The sequence below is a fragment of the Rhinatrema bivittatum genome, chromosome 6, assembly GCF_901001135.1.
Source record: "Rhinatrema bivittatum chromosome 6, aRhiBiv1.1, whole genome shotgun sequence".
NCBI classification, from domain to species: Eukaryota; Metazoa; Chordata; class Amphibia; order Gymnophiona; family Rhinatrematidae; genus Rhinatrema; species Rhinatrema bivittatum.
Window position 1 is genome coordinate 8222029 of NC_042620.1, and position 22041 is coordinate 8244069.

General features: G+C 45.0%; 1 protein-coding gene across 1 annotated transcript in view; it reads left to right on the forward strand.

Annotated features, from left to right (window-relative positions):
- Positions 1–17094, forward strand: part of ASIC4 (acid sensing ion channel subunit family member 4) — a 557624-nt gene extending 540530 nt beyond the window's left edge. Inside the window, exons 9-10 of the mRNA XM_029605013.1 lie at positions 15545–15649; positions 16330–17094. Coding sequence (XP_029460873.1) covers positions 15545–15649; positions 16330–16446 — 222 coding nt within the window. The 3' untranslated portion in view covers positions 16447–17094. The remainder of the gene's footprint in view (positions 1–15544; positions 15650–16329) is intronic.
- Positions 17095–22041: the final 4947 nt, after the last annotated feature.

Sequence of the window (22041 nt, forward strand, 5' to 3'; positions counted from 1 at the left end):
AATGAATCCAAAGTGAAAAGAATTCAAAGTTGATGTAGCATGACACTTCTCATTGTATTCATTGTTGCAGAATTTCTTAACGCATCATAGGATTGACAACATTCAATTTCTTAAGATAATGTAGGAATGTGAGGAAACGCATTACTTCCATGTTGGTGAAAATGCCGCGAAAATCATCTCACATACATTCGGCCCCTTGATGAATGCAGATGCCAAAACACGGCCCGTGTCGGGCTAGTACACCTCGAGCCTTGTAACATCCTTAACTCTCAGGCATTTCTTCACATGCAAAAAAAGCTAAGTAGCTACATTATCTTAAGAAATTGAATGTTGTCACCATGCCCCCGGGCCCGCCCCCGAAACGCCGCGCCGATTGGCCCCGCCCCCGACACGCCCCCCTCGAAAAACCCCGGGACTTACGCGAGTCCCGGGGCTCTGCGCGCGCCGGCAGGCCTATGGAAAATAGGCGCGCAAGGCCCTGCTCGCGTAAATCCGGGCGGATTTACGCGAGCAGGGCTTTTAAAATCCGCCCCTAAGCATATAAAATTCTTTACTGACCCACGATTATACTACTGGTGTAAAACGTTAGGCTGAATAGCATTCACATCTACGCCTATGTATGAGGTCTACTTAATGATACAAAAAAACATAATTCACGGTGATTTGTGGTACTTTAGCCTTCTTATTATTACAATTTTATACACTCCTACCTGTCCATAAATTTTGAGAGAGCGATTGTGTTGCTTATATTTAAATTGCTAACATCTCAAAATATTTTTTTTTTTTTACCTTTGTTGTCTGATCTTTGTATTTTTCTAATCAGTTGGTCCTGGTCTCTTTTTCCCATTTTTTCCCTTGTTGCTCATTTCCTAATTCCTTTTCAGTGTCTTTCTTCTATTACTGTCTTCTTCCCTTCCACACACACACACACTTTCTCTCACATACTCCCTCAAACACTCAAGCTCTCACTCTCATATTCTCTCCCCCTCCACACACACAAGCTCACATTCTCTGCAGACACACATACAAGCTCTCACTTTCTCACTCCTCTCCAGGCTTACATTCTTATGCACACACAGACGCACATCCAGGCACCCATTCTCACCCACACACATAAACCCAGACTCTCATTCTCACCCACAAACCCATGCTCCCAGTCTCACCCACATATACACATATTCAAGCTCCCATTCTCACCCATACATACACACATTTAAGGTCCCATTCTCACCCACACATACACATATTCAAGCACCCATTCTTACCCACATATTTAAGCGTCCATTCTCACCCACACACACAAACCCAGACTCCCATTCTCACCCATATATACACACATTCAAGCTCCCATTCTCACCCACATATTCAAGCTCCCATTCTCACCCTCACACAAACCCAGGCTCCCATTCTCACCCATATATACACACATTCAAGCTCCCATTCTCACCCACACACAAACCCAGGCTCCCATTTTCACCCACATATTCAAGTTTCCATTCTCACCCACACATTCAAGATTCCAATCTCACTCCCACACACATCCAGGCTCCAATTTTCACCTACACACACACACTCAGGCTCCCATTCTCACCCACACATACACATTCAAGCGCGTGCACAGCTTCCGCTTCCACCCCCCAAAGCAGGAAGATCATTTGGCCTCTCCTGCTGCCACCGGCCTCCTGCTATCTTAGGGCCGTACGGCCCACCAATCTTCCTGCTTGGGGGGGGGGGGCGAGGGGGAGGAAGTGGAAATTGTGCGCTGTGCTTCCGCTCCCCCCGCTCCAAACAGGAAGATCGGTCGGCCGTACAGCCGCAGCACTGCTTCCCCATGTGTGCCGGGATGGCGCGCCAGGCATGGGTCCTCCTGTTCGCTGTCGCGGGGATGGGATCCCGCAACAGCCTTGCAGTTCTAGTGCCAGTTGGGTGGGCCTGGGTCTAAATTGGGTGGGCAGCTGCCCACCCAGGCCCACCCGTGGCTACGCCACTGCTGTCTTACATTCATCGATTCAAAAAGACCTGTTATATGGATGTCGAAGATGATGGAAAATCTGAGTGTACCTTCATATGATGCTGTACTTGGTACGGCTATCGTGAATATAAGCCTATGCAAAGGCTTTAAAAATCATTAGGTACCCCAGTGTTAGATGAAAACTCTTAAAGTGTTCACTGTCCACTTTGGAATTATTGCTTTGATGATCACGTAAATGCCGCTATAATGATCACTTATCTTTAACTTATAGTCGGTCTTGCTTCAGCCGATATCCAGATGTTTCGGAGGCTGGCTCCTTCTTCAAGGGCTGGTTGTTCACAAGAGAGACCCGTGGAACATTAGTTGTTGTAGCAGTGATGATTCATCAATTGTGGACTTGTTCAATTATGTGGTGGTCCGTGAAGCTCCGTGAGAGGCTGATGGCTCCTGCGGCTCCTTTAAGGAGCCCACATACCCAGACTTCTCACTTCCATGCTTTTTCTCTCTCTCTCACACACACACACACACACATCCATCAGTCACCTCCCTGACTAATGTCTCACACTCTCACATACACATCAGTCATCTCCCTGAGCAATCACTTTCATTGTCTCTCACATACACACACATCAGCTCTGACCAGTCAATCACACACAGGCTGGCTGGCTGCTTCTCTCTCTTTCTCTCACTCACTTCCTCCCCCCCCGGGAGTACAAATGGGACCTGCAGCAGCCCCCGCAGGCCAAGAAAGAGGAATCCCATCGGCCGCGAGAGGCTTTCTCGATTACCGGGTGCTTCTATTGCTCGGGGGCCGATGCTGCAGCCGCCGCTGCTACTTTATCACGCGGCACGGCTCTTTCTCCTTCCCGCGCACTGCTCTGTGTATCACTTCCTGTTCCGGGTCACGGGAGGGGGGGAGCAGGCGCGGGAAGAAGAAAAGGCCAGCCGCGGGTACCACAGCTTTTTCTAGCACCGCTGCCATTCCCACTGGGCTGGAACGTGCTGACAGCCCGGCGGAAACGGCAGCGGGAGAGACCGGGAGCGCGCGACACACCTGCCAGTGCTTGGCGGCGCCGCGGACCGGCAAAAAACTCCCACGGCCCGGTCCCAGTCCGCGGACCGGTTGTTGGGGACCCCTGGCATAGAGTATCAGGTACCACGTGTCCTGTGTCCAAATCAGACAACCTATGTCTAAGATTCCCTGGTCCCGCCTCCCATATTTATTTATTTATTTATTTAAAATATTTCTATACCGGACTTCATGAATGGGATTCATATCAGGCCGGTTTACATGGAACAAGGGATAAACCAAAGTAACCAAAAATAAGAAAGGTCGAATCTAGCAAAGTTACAATATAACAGGGGAATTAAACTTGGGAGCTAGAGTAGCTAGGAATAAGAGAGATAGGAAAAAAGAGAGAAAGGAATTAACTACATATAAATCATATAAGATGGTTATGAAATTAGTAAACATTCAGTTCCTTGATCTGAGTCTGACGAGTTAATTTGAGTTAGGGGAAGGCTTGGAGGAAAAGCCACCTCTTAAGTTTCCTTCGGAAGGTGAGGAGGCAGGGTTCCAGTCTTAGATCAGTCGGTAGCTTGTTCCAGAGGACAATTAGGATCCAATTAGGCCTAGCAGATACCCACATATATAAATCAAAAAAAGAAAGGCAATATAGTCTCCTCCAGTGCCGTAACTGTTATATATAAAAAAAAAACCCAACTTAAAACTATTGGGGAAAAATAAGCACTTTCATTTAATCAATAAATCATTCCAACAAAACAATGTTTCTTAAAATTATTAATATTTTTATTGAAAATTTAATAAAATTATTAATTTCAGTGCTTTATGAAGTAAATCTGTGTTGTATCATTAATAATATAATTTATATTGAATAAACATGATCACTGAATCTAATTTCAAGTCCATATAAACATAACCCTCATCCCTATCCTGCTTCTTACCTCAATCTGCCCCTAAATGGACTTTACAATACCTAAATATTTTAATGTTGCGGTTGGTCTTTTATACTGGAAACACCACTATAAATATAGCATAATACATCTTAAACTGTTCAGATCACATTGCTGTCTTCTTTAAATAAAAGTGCGTTCCATTCAAATGGTTTTGTCTTCTATCCCAACAAGGACCTCGTTTCGCCAACCTGGCTTCCTCAGGGGAATGTATTCGATGAGACCAAACATCAACAGAGAATAATCACTTCCACTTCTTGTTTCTGAACATCAAGGAGTGGATCAGAAAACAGCACACTCTATTCACTCCGGCTCAATAGCTCATATAATTTAATCTGAAAAAAACTCTCCCGAATGCAAGTGTGCACCTTTCTGTAAAGTTAGAAGCCCACCTCCACGTATATCGACTGTGTATTATTTTTCCAAATCGCCGAACCCCTTAAATCACTCCTTATTAGAGATGTGAATCGTGTCCTCGATCGTCTTAACGATCGATTTTGGCTGGGAGGGGGAGGGAATCGTATTGTTGCCGTTTGGGTGTGTAAAGTATCGTGAAAATCGTTAAAATCGTGAGCCGGCACACTAAAACCCCCTAAAACCCACCCCCGACCCTTTAAATTAAATCCCCCACCCTCCCGAACCCCCCCCCCCAAATGCCTTAAATTACCTGGGGGTCCAGCGGCACACTAAAACACGGCACACTAAAACCCCCTAAAACCCACCCCGACCCTTTAAATTAAATCCCCCCCCAAATGCCTTAAATTACCTGGGGGTCCGTAGCCTTAAATTACCTCCGTAGTGGCGGTCCGTAGCTAAATCGGGGGAAGGGGGAGAGCAGGAAAAGCGGCACACTAAATCGTGTAGTCTTCAGCCGGCGCCATTTTGCAAAATGGCCGCCGCAAAATGGCGGCGGCCATAGACCAAAACGATTCGACGCAGGAGGTTGTTCCGGACCCCCGCTGAACTTTTGGCAAGTCTTGTGGGGGTCAGGAGGCCCCCCCAAGCTGGCCAAAAGTTCCTGGGGGTCCAGCGGGGGTCCGGGAGCGATTTCCTGCCGCGAATCGTTTTCCGTACGGAAAATGGCGCCGGCAGGAGATTGACATCCCTACTCCTTATTCCAAATTGCAATATCCAAACTTTAAAAAGGAATCACATATCAACCGCTCAGCTGAAGCTTCAGTATTGCATTACATTATATTATTAATGATACAACACAGATTTACTTCATAAAGCACTGATAAATTAATAATTTTATTAAATTTTCAATAAAAATATTAATAATTTTAAGAAACATTGTTTTGTTGGAATGATTTATTGATTACCGTATTTCCACGCATATAACCCGCGGGTAATGTGCGTTTTTACCTACCCCGCATGCCCCCCGCGGGGTATAAACGTGGGCGGGTTATCCAGAAAAAATTTTACAACCAATAAAGTTTCCCGACTCTGAATAGGCTGCAGCTGAGAGGAGTCCGTCCTATCCCTGCGCCCGGCCGCTTCCTGATTGGTCGCGTGTTAAATCTAGGCCGCAGGCGGGTGGGCGCTTGTTCCAGGCGGCGGGGGCGGGTGGACGCGCGTTAGTTCGAGACGGCCGGCGGGTGGTCGCGTGTTAAATCTAGGCCGGGTCGCACAGGCGCGCATTCATTCACTGCCGGTGGGGGCAGCCCCCACCGGCAGTGAATGAATGCGCGCCGAAAGCAGCTTGTTCCAGGCGGCGGTGGCGGGTGGACGCGCGTTAGTTCGAGGCGGGTGGTCGCGTGTTAAATCTAGGCCGGGTCGCTCAAGGCAATCTAGGCCGGGTCGCTCAAGGCAGTCACATGCCGTGACGTCACGGCATGTGACTGCCTTGAGCATCGAATCGCAGGGGTCGCATTCATTCACTGCCGGTGGGGGCTGGGGCAGCCCCCACCGGCAGTGAATGAATTCATTCATCCAGGCGGAGGAGCCGGCTGCTTTCAGCTGCCGCTGCCGGCTGCTTTCGGCGCTCAAGGCAGTAGCGGCGAAAGCAGCCGGCTCCTCCGCCTGGATGAATGAATGCGACCCCTGCGATTCGATGCTCAAGGCAGTCACATGCCGTGACGTCACGGCATGTGACTGCCTTGAGCGACCCGGCCTAGATTGCCTTGAGCGACCCGGCCTAGATTTAACACGCGACCACCCGCCTCGAACTAACGCGCGTCCACCCGCCACCGCCGCCTGGAACAAGCTGCTTTCGGCGCGCATTCATTCACTGCCGGTGGGGGCTGTCCCCACCGGCAGTGAATGAATGCGCGCCTGTGCGACCCGGCCTAGATTTAACACGCGACCACCCGCCGGCCGTCTCGAACTAACGCGCGTCCACCCGCCCCCGCCGCCGCCGCCTGGAACAAGCGCCCACCCGCCCGCGGCCTAGATTTAACACGCGACCACCCGGCTCCCGCCGCCCGCCTGGACCCACGCGGCCCTCCGACAGGTATTTAAAATTTTATTTTTTTTTTGAATTGCGGGTTATATGAGGAGGCGGGGTATATTAAAACTTTTTTTCATAAATCTTGAAAACCTGCGGGTTATGTGTGTGGGCGGGTTATATACGTGGGCGGGTTATTGTCGTGGAAATACGGTAAATGAAAGTGCTGTAGTTTTAAGTTGGGGGTTTTATATATATATATATATATATATATATATATATATATATCCCTCTTGAACCATGAATTATCACTAAAACCGTAACAGACACAATAAGAAAAAGAAGATCCAGAGAAAAAACCAGATACTCAAAGAATAAGGAATTCAAGGAAACATTTGCTCCACACTAAGACATATCACACTCTAAATAGGCAAGCAGTGAGATATTGTATTTGAGTAGTGTGATCAAAGCAGCTTTCATAGTCAGAGGTAAAGAAAGACATATTACATAATCATTTAGCTGATTCAGCAATGAAATGCATATAAGTATTAGAAGTTCTAAAACTGGAAGATGCTATAAAATGTGGAATGTAAAAACTAATAAAAATGGCATCACTTCAAACAATGTCATTGACTTAAAAACCTAAGAATGGTAGTTGCAGATAGGTACATAACCAGATATTAACTAGGAATATCATAAAGAATAATTTTAGTGGCAATCAATTATCACATGTCAGAAGCTTCAAAGAACAAAAGAAACCAGATTCTAGGTAAAGCCACTCCCATAGAACAAGAACAAAGATCAGGTATAAATTGTAAGCATGTCAGTCCATATAGTGCGTGATAACTTCTGTGGCAAAGGATAATTTCTGCAATCAGTTCATATACAGTTCTCTCAGTAGGGTTCAGTGCTGACATTGGAATAGATCTTTCAACTCCTTATTAGATTAGATGCATATTTATGAATTAGAGCCTAGATAAGAGTACAACAAATCAAATTAATCAATAAGAAAATTCCATCATTTCATGGACTCCCTGCATCTATTAATCCCTATATCTGCATAATATGCCCACATTATTTCAAAGCAGCATGCAATAGTCCAAACCACAAACAAATTAAATACCCAGACATTACAAAAAAACATATTTCACTGAACCGGTTACATGAATTCATGCATTCATTCATTCTTCATTCTCAACATCACACAAGTAACACATAACAGACAATAGCGACAAACACTTGAGCTCCAAATTAAAATAAAAATTAAGAAAAAGTACTTTAAAAAGATTAAAAATAATTGAATCGATTCAAAAATAAAAGAAAAAAACCAAAAATCAGAATTAGAATAGATCTATTTAAAAAAAATGAAGAGGAATCAAACTGGAAAAAACTATAATCGTCATCTACCATGGGACAGAGAAAGATGTGCTGTGTTTCTTCTTAGCCTGGAAAGAAATCTAGCATATGACAATTAATTATAATGATTAAAATTACATTTAAAAGTGACATTACAGTTTCCTTAAAACTTAGCAGTCTGAGAAACCTTAATTCCTATTATTCCTATTACAGAATCTATTTCAAAAGCACTTTCCCACTGGAATAACTGCCTTATTTCTATCACTAACCTCCTCAATAGATTAAATCTGGTCTTTAACTCTTCAAAGACGGAGCTCCTCCTCATTTCAGCAAATGAAGAAAATATTCCCATACCATTCCCTCACAACACATTCATCATTCAAAAGCAGGTGAGAGATCTAGGAGTAATTCTCGATAACAGACTAAACCTTAAGAAAATGGTTAATACTACATCCAAAGACTGTTTTTACAGACTCCAGGTTCTGAAACGACTCAAGCCACTTCTTTTTTTCAAAGATTTCAGAACAGTACTCCAGGCGTTGTTATTTTCCAAGATTGACTATTGCAGTGCCCTACTCCTTGGCCTACCCAAATCGACCATTAAACCGCTTCAGATGATTCAAAATGCTGCAGCGAGATTACTGACTAACACCAGCCGCGGAGATCACATTTCACCCATCCTTAGAAATCTACATTGGCTACCTGTAAATTTTAGAATCCTTTACAAAGCAATTACCCTAATACATAAATCCATCCATCACCAACTCCATCTCAGCCTTAGAATACCCTTCAAACTTCATTCCTCCAATAGGCCAATTAGAGATAATCATAAAGGTACTTTGAATTACCCCCCTACTAAAGCCTCACGCCTTTCCTCGACCAAAGACCGAGCTTTTTCAATAGCAGGTCCATCTATTTGGAACAACATTCCTTCAAGCCTCCGACTAGAACCCTGTCTCATTACATTCAGAAAAAAACTTAAGACGTGGCTGTTCCACCAAGCCTTCGATGTTCCTCCAGACAACCCTTAGTCTTCTTTATCCACACTTGGACGTAGAAGATTAAAGTCTTACAACCATTCAAACGAAGAACTCTGGCAATTAATGATTAAAGCATCTTTTGCTTTAATCCAAATTCCTTTTGGCTATGCTTCTTAATTATTTTTTGGCCTTTAACTTCCTTCCAGCTCTTAAGCTTCCCAAGTTTTTACTCCTTGTTAAATGTAACTTTATCTTATTCTCTTCTCTTGTTAATTACTTTTATTTATTGCTTCTGTTATACCCTTGTTTTATGTAAACCGATCCGATATGGTTTATTTACTATGAAGGTCGGTATAAAAAAAGTGTTAAATAAATAAATAAATAATTCAGCAAAAAGCAGTCATAAACTCATAACCACCTCCAACTTCTGTAACAATGTTACTGTAAATATTCATTAAGTTATTTATCTTATCCCCATACAATTCTTTTTACTTCCCCCTGTTCCGCTTTTTTCTCTCTCCCAGTTATTCTACCCCTGGTTTTTTTGTAACTGCTTCCCCTTCGCACCAGTTTAGTTCTACTGTTCTATGCACCCCTTGTTTCTATGTAAACCAGCATGATGTGACTTGTTCATGAATGCCGGTATATAAAAAACCTAAATAAATAAAATATATAAATAAATAAAGCTACTTTCCTGTCTCTAGCATTCCACCTCTAGGAGGCGCTGTCCCCTGTGATAAGAGTTACTTCCATTTACAAATCTAAAACCTCTTTTAGTGGGACACTCAAAAAGGCTTCGTTTGTTATACTAGAAAGCAATTAATTCCCTACTGTGCCCTACATTAATATGCATTAGCTAAGATCTAAAACTGTATATGAGGGATTTCCCTTTTTTTTTTTTTTTTTTTCCAAACACCGGCTTACGAAGCATTGCTGGCACATGAACTGCTGCTAACCACCGTTGTTGCTTAAACTAGCAAATACTGCTTATTCACTGTCCCACAATCTGTTTCTCCTTTCGAATATTGTCTAAACATTCCACAATATGAACGTTCAATACCTGAGCTCCCACAAAAATAAAAAACCCAATTCATTCCCTTCTTCTAGCTCCTCACCATCCCTTTTCCAGAATTTCTATTATCATTAGGATATAACTTAAGTTCTTTCATTAACAAATACTTCAGCATGGGTTTCATGCCTATAAGTGCTTTCTTTTCTTTTCTGACTTCTGTTTAATGAAATAACTCATACCTTTAATAGATTTTCCTCTCTCTGACACATTTAGCTCACCACATTCCATCCCCTAAAATGATTTACTCGGGTCCATGGCCTCAGCAATCTGATGCAGACATGGATCCTTGGGCCTGTTGAGTCCATTGGTCGCAGACAGCTGCGACCCGCTCTGCCTTACCTCTTTTTCTCCCCTTTCTCTCTCTCTGGGCAAGATGGCTGTCTCCGGTGCCGAGTGCCGCGGGCCTCGGCGTTCTCAGACCAGCATGGACGTCCCCATCCGCCATGCTCACTTCCATGGCATCCTAGGGTGGAACGCACACATCTCTGATGCTCAAATACATGTCATGTCGGGAACCTCGGAGGCGGCCCCACCGCATGAAGTCAGTACCTCTGAGTATAACAAGCCTCCGCTTCCGCTACCAATTTGAGTTAGCAAAGACTTCGCTTCACTACGCTGCCTGCTCTAAGCTGCTAGCTTAGACGCCTCCTTTCGCTAAGGGCCTCACTCCAGCAGAAACTCTAGACACCCGCTCCTCGGGGGTCTCTCGCTTCCAACGTCCCTTCGGGGTCCTCACTAACTTAGACAACCGCTCCTCGGGGGTCTTTTCTCTATTTTCATTCCAGGATATTGAACCATTGGGTACTCGCTCCTTGAGCGCCTATCTACTTCATATCCTGCACCATGGACCTTCGGTCCCACCTTTCCACCATCAGGAAGACGCCTTCATTCTGTGAGTACCTTTACCAACCGGCGCTCCAACTCCACCCCCCAGCCGTGGCATTACCTGCACTGTGGGCTCCTGCCTATCGTGAACATCTGGGTGAGACTACACTTCTGAGCCTGTTGAGCGATTTGGCACCTCGTGGATCAGTGCCTTACCTTCCTCTTACCATCTGCTTACAGCAGTACAATAAAGACTATCCATTCTGTGTCTGCTGTGTCAGCCTATCGCAGTGGTTCCCCACGGGGCCCCACCCCATGGGCGGAGTCATCTCCATTGCGACCAAGGGTCCACAATGTCTCAAACACAACAGATTACTAACTCCATGGACTCGGCTCAGCTCGCAGCCCTGCAGGCCATTCTTGGCCTAGCCCAGCGGATTACAGAATAACAAAAGTCTGTGGAGAACCTTGCTACTGCCTTCAATCAGTTACACGCTCAACTGAACTCCTCAGGTCCTCCTGTAAAGGAGTTGCTGTCACCAGTGATAACACTGGTGCCTTTATCTACACCTACCCGCTTCATGGGTGAAGCCAAGATGTGCAGAGGATTCATCAATCAATGCAGCATGCATTTTGCTTTACAGCCTACCCTCTTTCCCACTCAGGCTTCAAAGACCACCTACATCCTGTCGTTCCTTGAAGGACGAGCCCTGGCCTGAGCTTCCCCGCTATGGGAATGTGAAGACCCTATCCTGAATGACCTATCAGGATTTCTACAACTTTTAAAGTCTGTGTTTGATGACCTGGCTCACCAGGCCATCGCTGGATCCGCCTTGCTTAACCTTCAGCAAGGTAACAAGCCACTTTAAGACTTTGCCACTGAATTTAACACTCTCGCATCCGAACTGCATTGGGACACTGGATGCCTACATGCCATATTCATGGAGGGTCTCAAGTCTTGCATAAAGGACGAACTAGTGGCTCGTGATTTGCCTGAATCCCTTGAGGCCCTGATGGAACTAGCAGGGAGAATTGACTGCCATATCCGCGATCGTACTCAAGAGGCTAAGAGTCCACGAAAGTCTACTGTGGGGGCTAACCTGTGCCTACTGCTTCCAGCTTACCGTCTGCACCCCTAGAGGAGGAAGAGCCTATGCAACTAGGCCGAAGCCACTTGACCTCTAATGAAAGTCGTTACCGCAAGCGCATGGGCCTGTGCATGTACTGTGGCCAATCGGGTCACGCAGTCCAAACCTGTCCCATTTGTCCGGGAAACTGACAGGCCTGGGATCTGCAGGAGGACTTCTCCTGGGCCTTACTGCTCCTACTCCTCCATTATCTTTACCTGTATCCCTGCTTTGCGGAGGTCTCGAGTTCCAGACTCTCGCTCTCATTGACTCCGGTGCTGGAGGTAATTTTATTCTGAAGTGCTTGGTCGAACATCTGAGGATTCCTACCACACCAATAGATAAGCCTCTACTATTTTCATCCATCCATGGAGAACCACTTCCTGGAGAAGTTTCATTGATCACCCAGGCCAATGGCCTGCGCACTGGAGCCCTACACTCAGAATCAATTTCCTTTCTAGTGTTGGAGAAAGCCATGCATCCAGTGGTGTTGGGTCTGCCGTGGCTTCAAGACCATTTAATTGGGCCACCTTGGAACTGTCCCGTGGGGATCAGACTGTCATGGTCGGTGTCTTGCTGAAGTTTCACCGCTCATCTGCATGCCTACCACTCCATCATTACCTGGCTTACCTCCACAATACATCTCCTTTCAGGATGTTTTCTCTAAGCAAGCAGCTGATGTGCTTCCTCCACACAGAGAGTTCGATTGTGCCATAAATCTAAAGCCAAACTCAGAACCTCCCAAAGGAAGAGTCTACCCTCTTTCTGTAGCTGAGACCAAAGCTATGACTACTACATACAGGAAAATCTACAAAAGGGATTTATCAGACCTTCCAAATCCCCTGATGCTGCAGGTTTCTTTTTTGTAGGAAAAAAGGATGGCACCTTATGCCCCTGCATCAACTACAGGGGTCTGAATGAAATTACCATCAAGGACAGGTACCCCTGCCCTTAATATATGAACTGTTTGATAGACTCCAAGGGGCCAAAATATTTTCCAAATTAGACCTAAAAGTAGCTTACAACTTGGTGCGTATTCGAGAAGGAGACGAATGGAAGACTGCTTTTAACACCCGTGATGGACACTTTGAATACCTCGTCATGCCCTTCGGTTTAAGCAATGCACCTGCAGTCTTTCAAAATATGATGAACGACATCTTACGGGACTTACTGTATCGATGCGTAGTAGTATATCTTGATGATATACTGATCTTTTCTCAGGATCTGCAAAGTCATCAGGAGGATGTTAAGAAAGTCCTAAGACGCCTGCGTGAGTACCACCTTTATGCAAAGCTTGAGAAATGCGAATTTCACAAAGAAGCTGTACCCTTCCTGGGATATATCGTTTCGAAGAACGGTTTTCAAATGGACCCTAAGAAACTTGAGAGTATCCGGGACTGGCCTCAACCCACAAGCCTGAAGGCATTACGTCGCTTCTTAGGATTTACCAATTACTACCGATCCTTCATTAAAAACTACTCATCATTGACAGTCCCTCTAACTGCTATGTCCAAGAAGGGAGCAAACCCTGCCAATTGGTCTCCTGAATCTCTGGGGACTGAAGTGAAAAAAGCAAAGAAACTGCCAGAGATAGAATGAGAAACACAAATAGGACAATGGAAACATAAAAACAATGGAACAAACAAGGAAACAAAACAGCACACAAGCAAGCAGAACAAACAAGGAAACAATACAGCAAAACAAGCAACAAAACAAGGGACAAGCGGAGCAAACAAACAGCAAAACAAGGGACAAGTGGAGCAAACAAACAGCAAAACCAGCAAAGAAACAGTAAAAACAAGCAAACAAACAGCAAAAACAAACAAGGAACCAGACACAGAGCAAGGAAATAAACAAGGACAAAGAAACAAACAACAAAAGGACAAGGAACAAGCAAGAAACAAAGAAACAAAACAAGGAGCAACAAAGGAACTCAGGAACTTCAAAGAAAACCCGGGGAGGGAATGCAAGGTGGGAACAGGCTAAACCAGCAAGCCAGGTAGGGTGCAGGCACCTCCTGCAGGTCATGGAATCCAGACAGCTGGTGCCTCCAGCAGGTCGTAAGAAAGGAAGTCCCCAGTCAAAAAAAAAATGTTTCTGGGACCAAATACAAATCCAGGAACAAACTCGGGACAAAAGCTCTGAAAAGGACTCCAGGAACAAGGCAAATCCCATCTCAGGAACATGGTCACCGAACACATGGCCTTGTATTCTGTTAGGGAGCGCTAGGAGTGCGGTCCCATTTGAGGGGAATGTGTGTCCTTGGACCACGGCACAACCCCAGAGACTCCAAGGCAGTACCGAGGCAGGTGAGACGGGTCCAAGCATGGGTGGAAACTGATGGTTCGAACTCTCGACCGGACCTGCACGCTTCAGGAAGACCAACAGCGCAATGGTGGTCTTTGCACGGTCCTTCGACCGTCCCAAGCCCTTTCGGACCTGCCGCTGGGTAATGGCAATAAGCGGCATGCCAGACGAAGGCCATGGACAGATGAAGGCCTTGGAACATGAAAGGCTCAGACGAGGAACTTGGAACAAGGAAGTTCAGGATCATGGTTCAGGATCAAGGACTAGGTTGAGGCTGTGGCGCAGCACGCCCTAGACAGCCCACCACAGGGTGGACCCACGGGACTGGTCGCGGACCACACTTGAGTGCGAGGCAGACTTCAGATGGATACGTGGAAGTTGAAGCTGGAACATGGCGAAGATTCAGAAGAAGCCTGCACCGAGATGCGTTCTACACAGCCGCCCATGGCTGGTCACGGACCACGCTGGAACAGAGCAGTTCAAACAGAGTCTTAGGCATGGACGGAACAGCCACAAGGGAATCCGAGGGCCGGAATGAGACTCAGGGAATAGGACCAAGATGGGACTTGGCTACAGGGAAGGATGACCCTCCGGAGGCTTGTGCTGTGGACGAGGAGGCAGGCTTGTGCCAGGACATGGCATGCCAAGAAAGGTGATGACAAGGAACCAGGGGCTCAGGACATCAAAGCAGGATCAGGACTGGATCACGGAACATCAGGAACATGAAGACTGGATCATGGACATCAGGACAGGAAAACAGAGCATCAGGACAAGCAACAAGGAATCAAAGACCAAGACAGGACATGGAGCTCTTGCTCTCTTCACAAATTCCTCAAATCTCCTCCCTTACTTCAGCTTTCCTCCCTAAAACCTGGAAACATTTTTTGTGTATAATTTTGACTGTGCTATTTTTCAGCTACATGCTACCTAAGGTATGGAAATATGATATGTGTATAAATTTTCTATTGCTATATGCCTCTGGTACATCCTACCGTATTATTTTTTCATAATACTGTTCGCTTGCTTTTCCTCCATTCTATATGCATATTACGTTCGCAACTCCCAGTTCCTTGCACCCCTGTTTTTTGTAACTGATTTTCCTATGTTGTTACCCTTGTTCCATTTAAACCAGCATGATGTCCCTGACGAATGTCGGTAAAGAAAAACCTTAAATAAATAAATAAATAAATAAATTAAATAAATAAATAAAATATTGCTTATTATTATTGTATAGGCTATGTGTGTGATTTTTTTCTTGTTTTACCTAATTTATGTGATTTTGTTTATGTTTATGATACTTAATTTTATTATAATTTTATTTACTATGATTATATCAAATCAGTATTAACTAAATTACAGTAAGCAACAAAACTAGGCAGACTAGATGGACAAAAATGGTCTTTTTCTGCTGATGTTGTCCATGTTACTCTGTTTCTTTCCTCCTGCATCTTTTCATAGTGTTTCTCTGTCTTTCTCTCTCCCTTCCTGATTGTTCATATGTCCATTTCTGTTTGCATAACTCTCCTCCTCTCTCTCTCTTCCTAGGTAATCAAAGATAAGGTGAATCGTGTTTGTAGGCGCAAGTCTTCTCCCAGTAAGAAGCCAACAGACAACATAGCAACCCTAGGCATGCATACCCTGAAGGAACAGGTACGTGTCCAGGGAATTACACATGGACCTTTTCCTTTCAAGATTCTCCTTATCTGCCATACATGGCATCGCCAACATTAATTCCTCTCTCTAGATTCACCACGCATCCTGGTCTAGCCTAATGTCCATTGCTGGGTACTGAAGGTTTTGCAAAGACATGGAAACTTCCAGGGCCCGTTGATTGAGCAATGAAAGGGAAAAGTCAATCAGCATACATAATGAATTCCATTAATAGAACAATGTGAGAGAAATGAGGCTGAACCAGTTCCTCAAGAGCCCATTGATGGAGTCCTGTGTGAGGGAAAAGCCAATGAGCACAGACAGTTTTACTTTTAGCTCAGAAGAAAGGCCTCTTCCGGGTAGCACTCGACTTCACTGATGGATCAATATATGAAGATATGCCAAAATATAGATATACCTCTTACTGTAGGGATATTGTTGTGGAAACATTGCATAATATCTCTGCTTTAATATAAAATAATTTTCTGTTCTTTTTTCTGGTATGGCTTTCACCTTATTCCTTTCTCCATGAGACTCTCCTATAGTTGGAATAGTGCTTCATATGCATCATTGAAGTGACCTAATTAGCTAATGTCTCCATTCTTATTGACGTTCATAATGTCATTATGATTTAATTTCACCTGTTAACCTATTGTAAAGATCCTTCTGTTCCTTTTCAGAGTTCCTGTGAATCTCTGGGCAGACATCCAGAAGGGGCTTATGCTACTAGTATACTTCCAAACCATCACCATCGCCACTATTCCCATCAGGGGGTCTTTGATGATTTTGCTTGCTAAGACTGGTCTTATACTGCAGGCCTGATCCTGGGAAGCAAGGCTTCAACACCATCTTGATGTCTGGATTCCCAGAAGCCAAGGAAACTCCACCACAGACAGCAGTAGCAGCCACCATCAACCTTGAGGAGCCAAACTCTTGCACGAAATCTTTGAACATTAAGCCTTTTCAAAATGGATTCCTCTGTACTGGGATCATCCATTCCAAGGAGATCAGGTTGCTTCTATCGTTCTGGATTCCCAGGCTCCTGGCACTGAATCTTATCTTCTTTGCCTTTGTAGAGAATGGGTGTTAACTGCTGCAAGAGCTTAAGCTATGTCTTATTCTCCCAGTGGGAAGTGAGGTCTTTCAAACGCTGCTGGCCCCTTCTTCCTGCACCCCTAAACAATCTTTAATTACCTTTCTGTAGAGATACCACAGATTCTCCATCACAATGGAAAGACTCCTGGATGGATGGCCTTCCCTGAAACGTTGAGGCCATCATTTCCAATACAGGTTGAGGTCTTAGCCTTGAAGCACACAAGAAATTGGTTTATTCCTCCCTTAAGAGCAGAGGAATGTAGTAGAGACCTTGGCACATGAGGGTTATTGTGCACTGTTTTGACTCTGATTGTATCTGAAAGCACTATTTATAATGATAAAGCACTATGTGTAAGACAAAAACCTCTCATAAATTATGTTAGTAGTAGGGGAGTCCATGCCTAACCTAACATCTAATATGGTACTTGTGGGAAGTACTAGGTCCAACCTGCAGAGAATTGCTGAAGTGCTGCATCACTAGAGCATTTTAGTAACATTCAGTGATTGTGGTGTGCCCCCCCATTTCCATTATCTTTCCTTCTTCTACAGTAGCACTGGCAAATAGGAAGACCCCATACCTCTGGTACTGATGCCAGGTCTTAACTCTTTTGTCAGTGGTGAAGTGCCTCTACCTGTTTAGGAAGTGGAAGCTTGGAGTTTGCACTTCTAAAGCCACATAACACAGGTATGCGGTAGCACCATACTACTATGTGCTAGTGTTGTCAGCTCTTCCCTGCCATCATGGTGCAGCGTCAAGCACCCTGCAACACTTGTATGCTAACAAACAATCTAGCCAAGCCCTGGCAATATGCAGCATTGCCAATCACTGCTACCATGCAGTTGCACCAAAATATACTGGCACACTCTCATACAGAACAGCACTAAAATAATAAATAAGGGTGCTACTATCAGGGATTACCATCCTATCATAATTCACCAATCCCAAAATGATACAGGGACTCAAGGAGAAAGAGAGGGAGGGAGAACTCAAGTCATCAGAGGGATGCACAGAGAGAAAGTCAAGGAGAAGAGATCTCACAAAATCAGAAAGAGAAAGGGACTCAGGAAGAGATGTCAAAGAGAGAAAGCAGCTCATGAAAAAACATCAGAAGGACTCCAAAGAGAAAGTCAAGGAGAAGAGACATCAAATTCAGTGAGATAGAGGGACTAAAGGAGAAGAGATCTCAGAGGACTTGAGAAGAGATGTCAAAGAGAGAGAAAGAGGAATTCAAAGTAAATGGATGTCTAAGAAATAGAGGGATTCAAGTAAAAGATTTCAGAGAATCAGAGAGAAGGACTCTTGGTGAAGGGATATCAAAAAGATAGAGGGACTCTAGGAAAAGGAAGATCATAGAGAGAGAGGGACTCTAGGAGAAGGGATATTAGAGAGATAGAGAGACTCTGAAAAAGGATATCAGAAGTTAAGGAGAAGGGATATCAGAGAGATAGAGGGACTCTAAGAAAAGGGATATCAGATAGAAGTCAAGAAGAAGGGATATTGCAGAGATAGAGAGACTCTGTGAGAAGGGATATCAGAGAGACAGAGGAACTCTGAGAAAGGATATTAAAGAGCTAGAGGACTCTACAAGAAGGGATATCAGAGAGACAGAGGGATTCTATAAGAAGGGATTGAGAAAAGTTGAGCAGAAGAGATATCAGAGAGATAGAGGGACTCTGTGAGAAGGGATATCAGAGAGGCAGAGGAACTCTGTGAAACAGAATATCAGAAGAAGTCAAGGAGGAGGGTATCAGAAAGTGAGCGACCCTCTAAGAGAAGGGATATCAGAAGAACTCAAGGAGAAGGGATTTCAGATAGAAGATGTCAAGGAGAAGGAATATCAGAGATAGAAGGACTCTAAGAGAAGGGGTATCAGATAGAAGAAGTCAAGGAGAAGGAATTCTAGATAGAAGAAGTCAAGGAGAAGGGATTTCAGATAGAAGATGTCAAGGAGAAGGAATATCAGAGATAGAAGGACTCTAAGAGAAGGGGTATCAGATAGAAGAAGTCAAGGAGAAGGGATTTCAGATAGAAGATGTCAAGGAGAAGGAATATCAGAGATAGAAGGACTCTAAGAGAAGGGGTATCAGATAGAAGAAGTCGAGGAGAAGGGATTTCAGAGAGATAGAGGATTCTACGAGAAGAGATTTATTTATTTATTTATTATTTTTATATACCGACATTCATCTCAATTGAGATATCACACCAGTTTACATTCAGGTACTGTAGGTATTTCTCTATCCCCAGAGGGCTTACAATCTAAGTTTTTGTACCTGAGGCAATGGAGGATAAAGTGACTTGCCCAAGGTCACAAGGAGTGACAGCTGGACTTGAACCTTGGTCTCCTGGTTCATAGTCCACTGCTCTAACCACTAGGCTATTCCTCCTCCCTTCTATCATATAGAAGGGATATCAGGCAGAGGGATTCTCTAAGAAGGGATCGCGAAAGGAAGGTGAGCAGAAGGGATATTGGAGAGGTAGAGGGACTCTGTAAAAAGGAATATCAGAGAAAGAGGGATTCTGTAAGAAGGGAAATCAGAAGGAAGCAAAGAGAAGGGATATTGGAGAGCTAGAGGGACTCTGTAAAAAGGAATATCAGAGAAAGAGGGATTCTGTAAGAAGGGAAATCAGAAGGAAGCAAAGAGAAGGGATATTGGAGAGAGAGAAACTCTAAGAGAAGGAATAGAGGGACTGAAGAAGGGACATCGGAGGGCTAGAGAACTCTTAAGAGAAATGAAGGGATTCTAAGAGGACAGAGAAATAAAAGGACTTTAGAACAAGAGAGGTCAGAGACATAAAGGGGAAGAGGATTCAGAAGGAGTTAGAGAGATAGAGGAACTCAAGGATGAAGGACAGTAGAGACACACGATGGTGGAGTGGCTCCAAAACTGGGAATAGCAGAGAACCTTTCTGTAGAGAAATATACACACCTAAAAAACCCACCTCCCAGCAGAAAAATCTCCCATCAACCTACATACACAGGTTGCAGAGAACCCATCTGTACATATCCACACCATTTCCAGGATGGACAGACACTGAGGCGGCAGTATAAATGTGTACTTAGAAAAAGCTCTGTAAGGTCATTTTGTTTCTGGTAGCTCTCCGAGTTCTCTATGGTGCTGTTGCTGATGTTAGAACTCCTGCTTTCCATTCTGGGATCCCTGCTAACTATGGAGGCTCCACTTTAGAATACTAACAGAGTAAATGACAGCAGATAAAGACCAAAATGGCAAATTATTTAGAGTTGTAACTGCTTCTCTGCCGCTCCATGCACATTAATCCCTTCACCTTCTACTTAGGGTTGTAAATACCACTCTGTGCAGGTGTCCCCTTCACCTTCCATTTAGGTTTATTAGTGCCACTCCATACAGGTTATCCCCTCGCCTTCTATTTGTTTATTTATTTACAAACATTGGATATTCCACTTTTTTTCTCCCAAAAATGGTCTCCAGACTCACAGATACGATAATAGTAACGTGCGTTATAGTGTCTCGTGCAGTCTGGCGTATTGAAACTTAACATTCATTAACTAATGGCTGAGGAAAGGCTTGTAATTGCTGCTTGGTGCAGGTTACACCCCCTGTGCAAGACAGCTCCATACTTGAAAAAACATTTCCTAATGTGGCAGTAGACGTGGGAGCAGTGCCTGGAAATATTTTTTCCTGGAGGAGGTGGTAAGGACAAAAAGCAAAGACGGAATTCAAAAACTGCATGGGATAAACAGCGAGGAGCCTTGGTGGTTAGAGCCCAGTGGTTTGAGTAGCAAGCTATAAACCAGGAAACCAGGGTTCAAGTCCCACTGTTGTGCCTTGTAACCTCCATTGCCTCAGGTACAAGCTTAGATGGTAAAGCCCTACAATACCCGAATAGAATCTGCTTTGAAGTGCTGAAAAAAAAAGCAGTAACCTGCATGGAGCAGCAGTTACAACCCTAAACAGGAGGTGAGAGGAGTTCCCTGTACGTCCCCAGGTCAGTCCAGACTCCTGGAGACAGAGCAGTTACCATAACAATGCTCCACCTATACATAGGCTGGTGCCACCTACAGTCTGGCAATATTCTTCTGCCTCCAGCAGATGGTGGGGGGGTGCCAAACCTGCTGTGTGGGAGTTTGGTGGTTTTTTTGGTTCCTTTTCTTATTTCTTAGTCAATTTGGTTTAAAAAAAATAAAAAAAATACCTTAGTCGTAGCCGTGTTGTCTTCAGCCTCCCAGGGGGTTGTGAGGTCCTGAGAGGTCCATCCCCCACTGGTCGTGAGGCAGCTGCAGAAGAGGGTCGAGGACTCTAATTTCATTCTTGGGCAGCTTTGGGGCGACACCGGGGAGCCCGGTTCACTCCACCCTACAGGAATCAGCACCTTGGACCACTGCCGGGCAAGTTTCTAAAAAAAAAAAAAAAGTTTAACTTTTCTTTCGGCCGGCAGTATCGTGGCGGATGTCTCCTTCCTCCTTGTCGCCGTGCTTTTTAGGAGCAGGGGTGAGTTATTTTTGAAATTTTTTCTTGTCAGTGTAAATTTCTGTTTTCTCTCGATGCCGCGATCTTCTTCATGCCGCGTATGCGGCTCGGCCCGCACGCGCCTTTCACGGGAGGGCCTCTGCTCCACGTGTTTGCCGGGGGGGGGGGCCTCCGGGGCCATTAATGCTGTTAAAATAGTGAAAACTAAATCTACCCGAGTGACTGTGGGCTCAGATACTGCAGGTCAAGCTGGTGCTGACCCGTTCCCGCTCAGCGCGGGAACGGATGCCATTTTGCAGTCTTTCAGAGCTGCCACTTGTGCTGCGATAGGGGAGGGGTTTTCACCACCTCCTCTTTCTCCTCAGCAGAGGTTCCCAGGTGAAAGGGACCTTTTGCATCATGATTTGCCAGCAACGGAGGAGAGCCCCGAGGGGATTTCTGACTACTCCTCTCCCTCTTTATCATCGGACTTTGTTTTACTGCTCCATAAAGCTTATAAAGCAAAAATATCAGGGAAGCAGCAGTCTGGCTTAAAATCCATCTCTCTGAGGTCCAAGCCTATTTCCAAGAAACGCTCTAGGTCTCAGGGGGCTGCTGACCCATCGAGGCCTAAGCGCCCTCTCTGAACAGGTGTCCCTCAGACTGAATCAGATACCTCTGATCAAGATACTGACCCTGAGGACCCAGACCCTTAGACCAAGCCCCCGCAGGGGGTGGATGCTGACGCTGATGTGCATCCTCAGGGTTCAGCGAGGGGCTCGCATGTGACGGAAGGAGATGACCCTAAGGTGGTCCGTCTCTTTAGAAGGGAGGAGCTGGTTCCTCTTATCCCTTCTATTTTGGCTGAG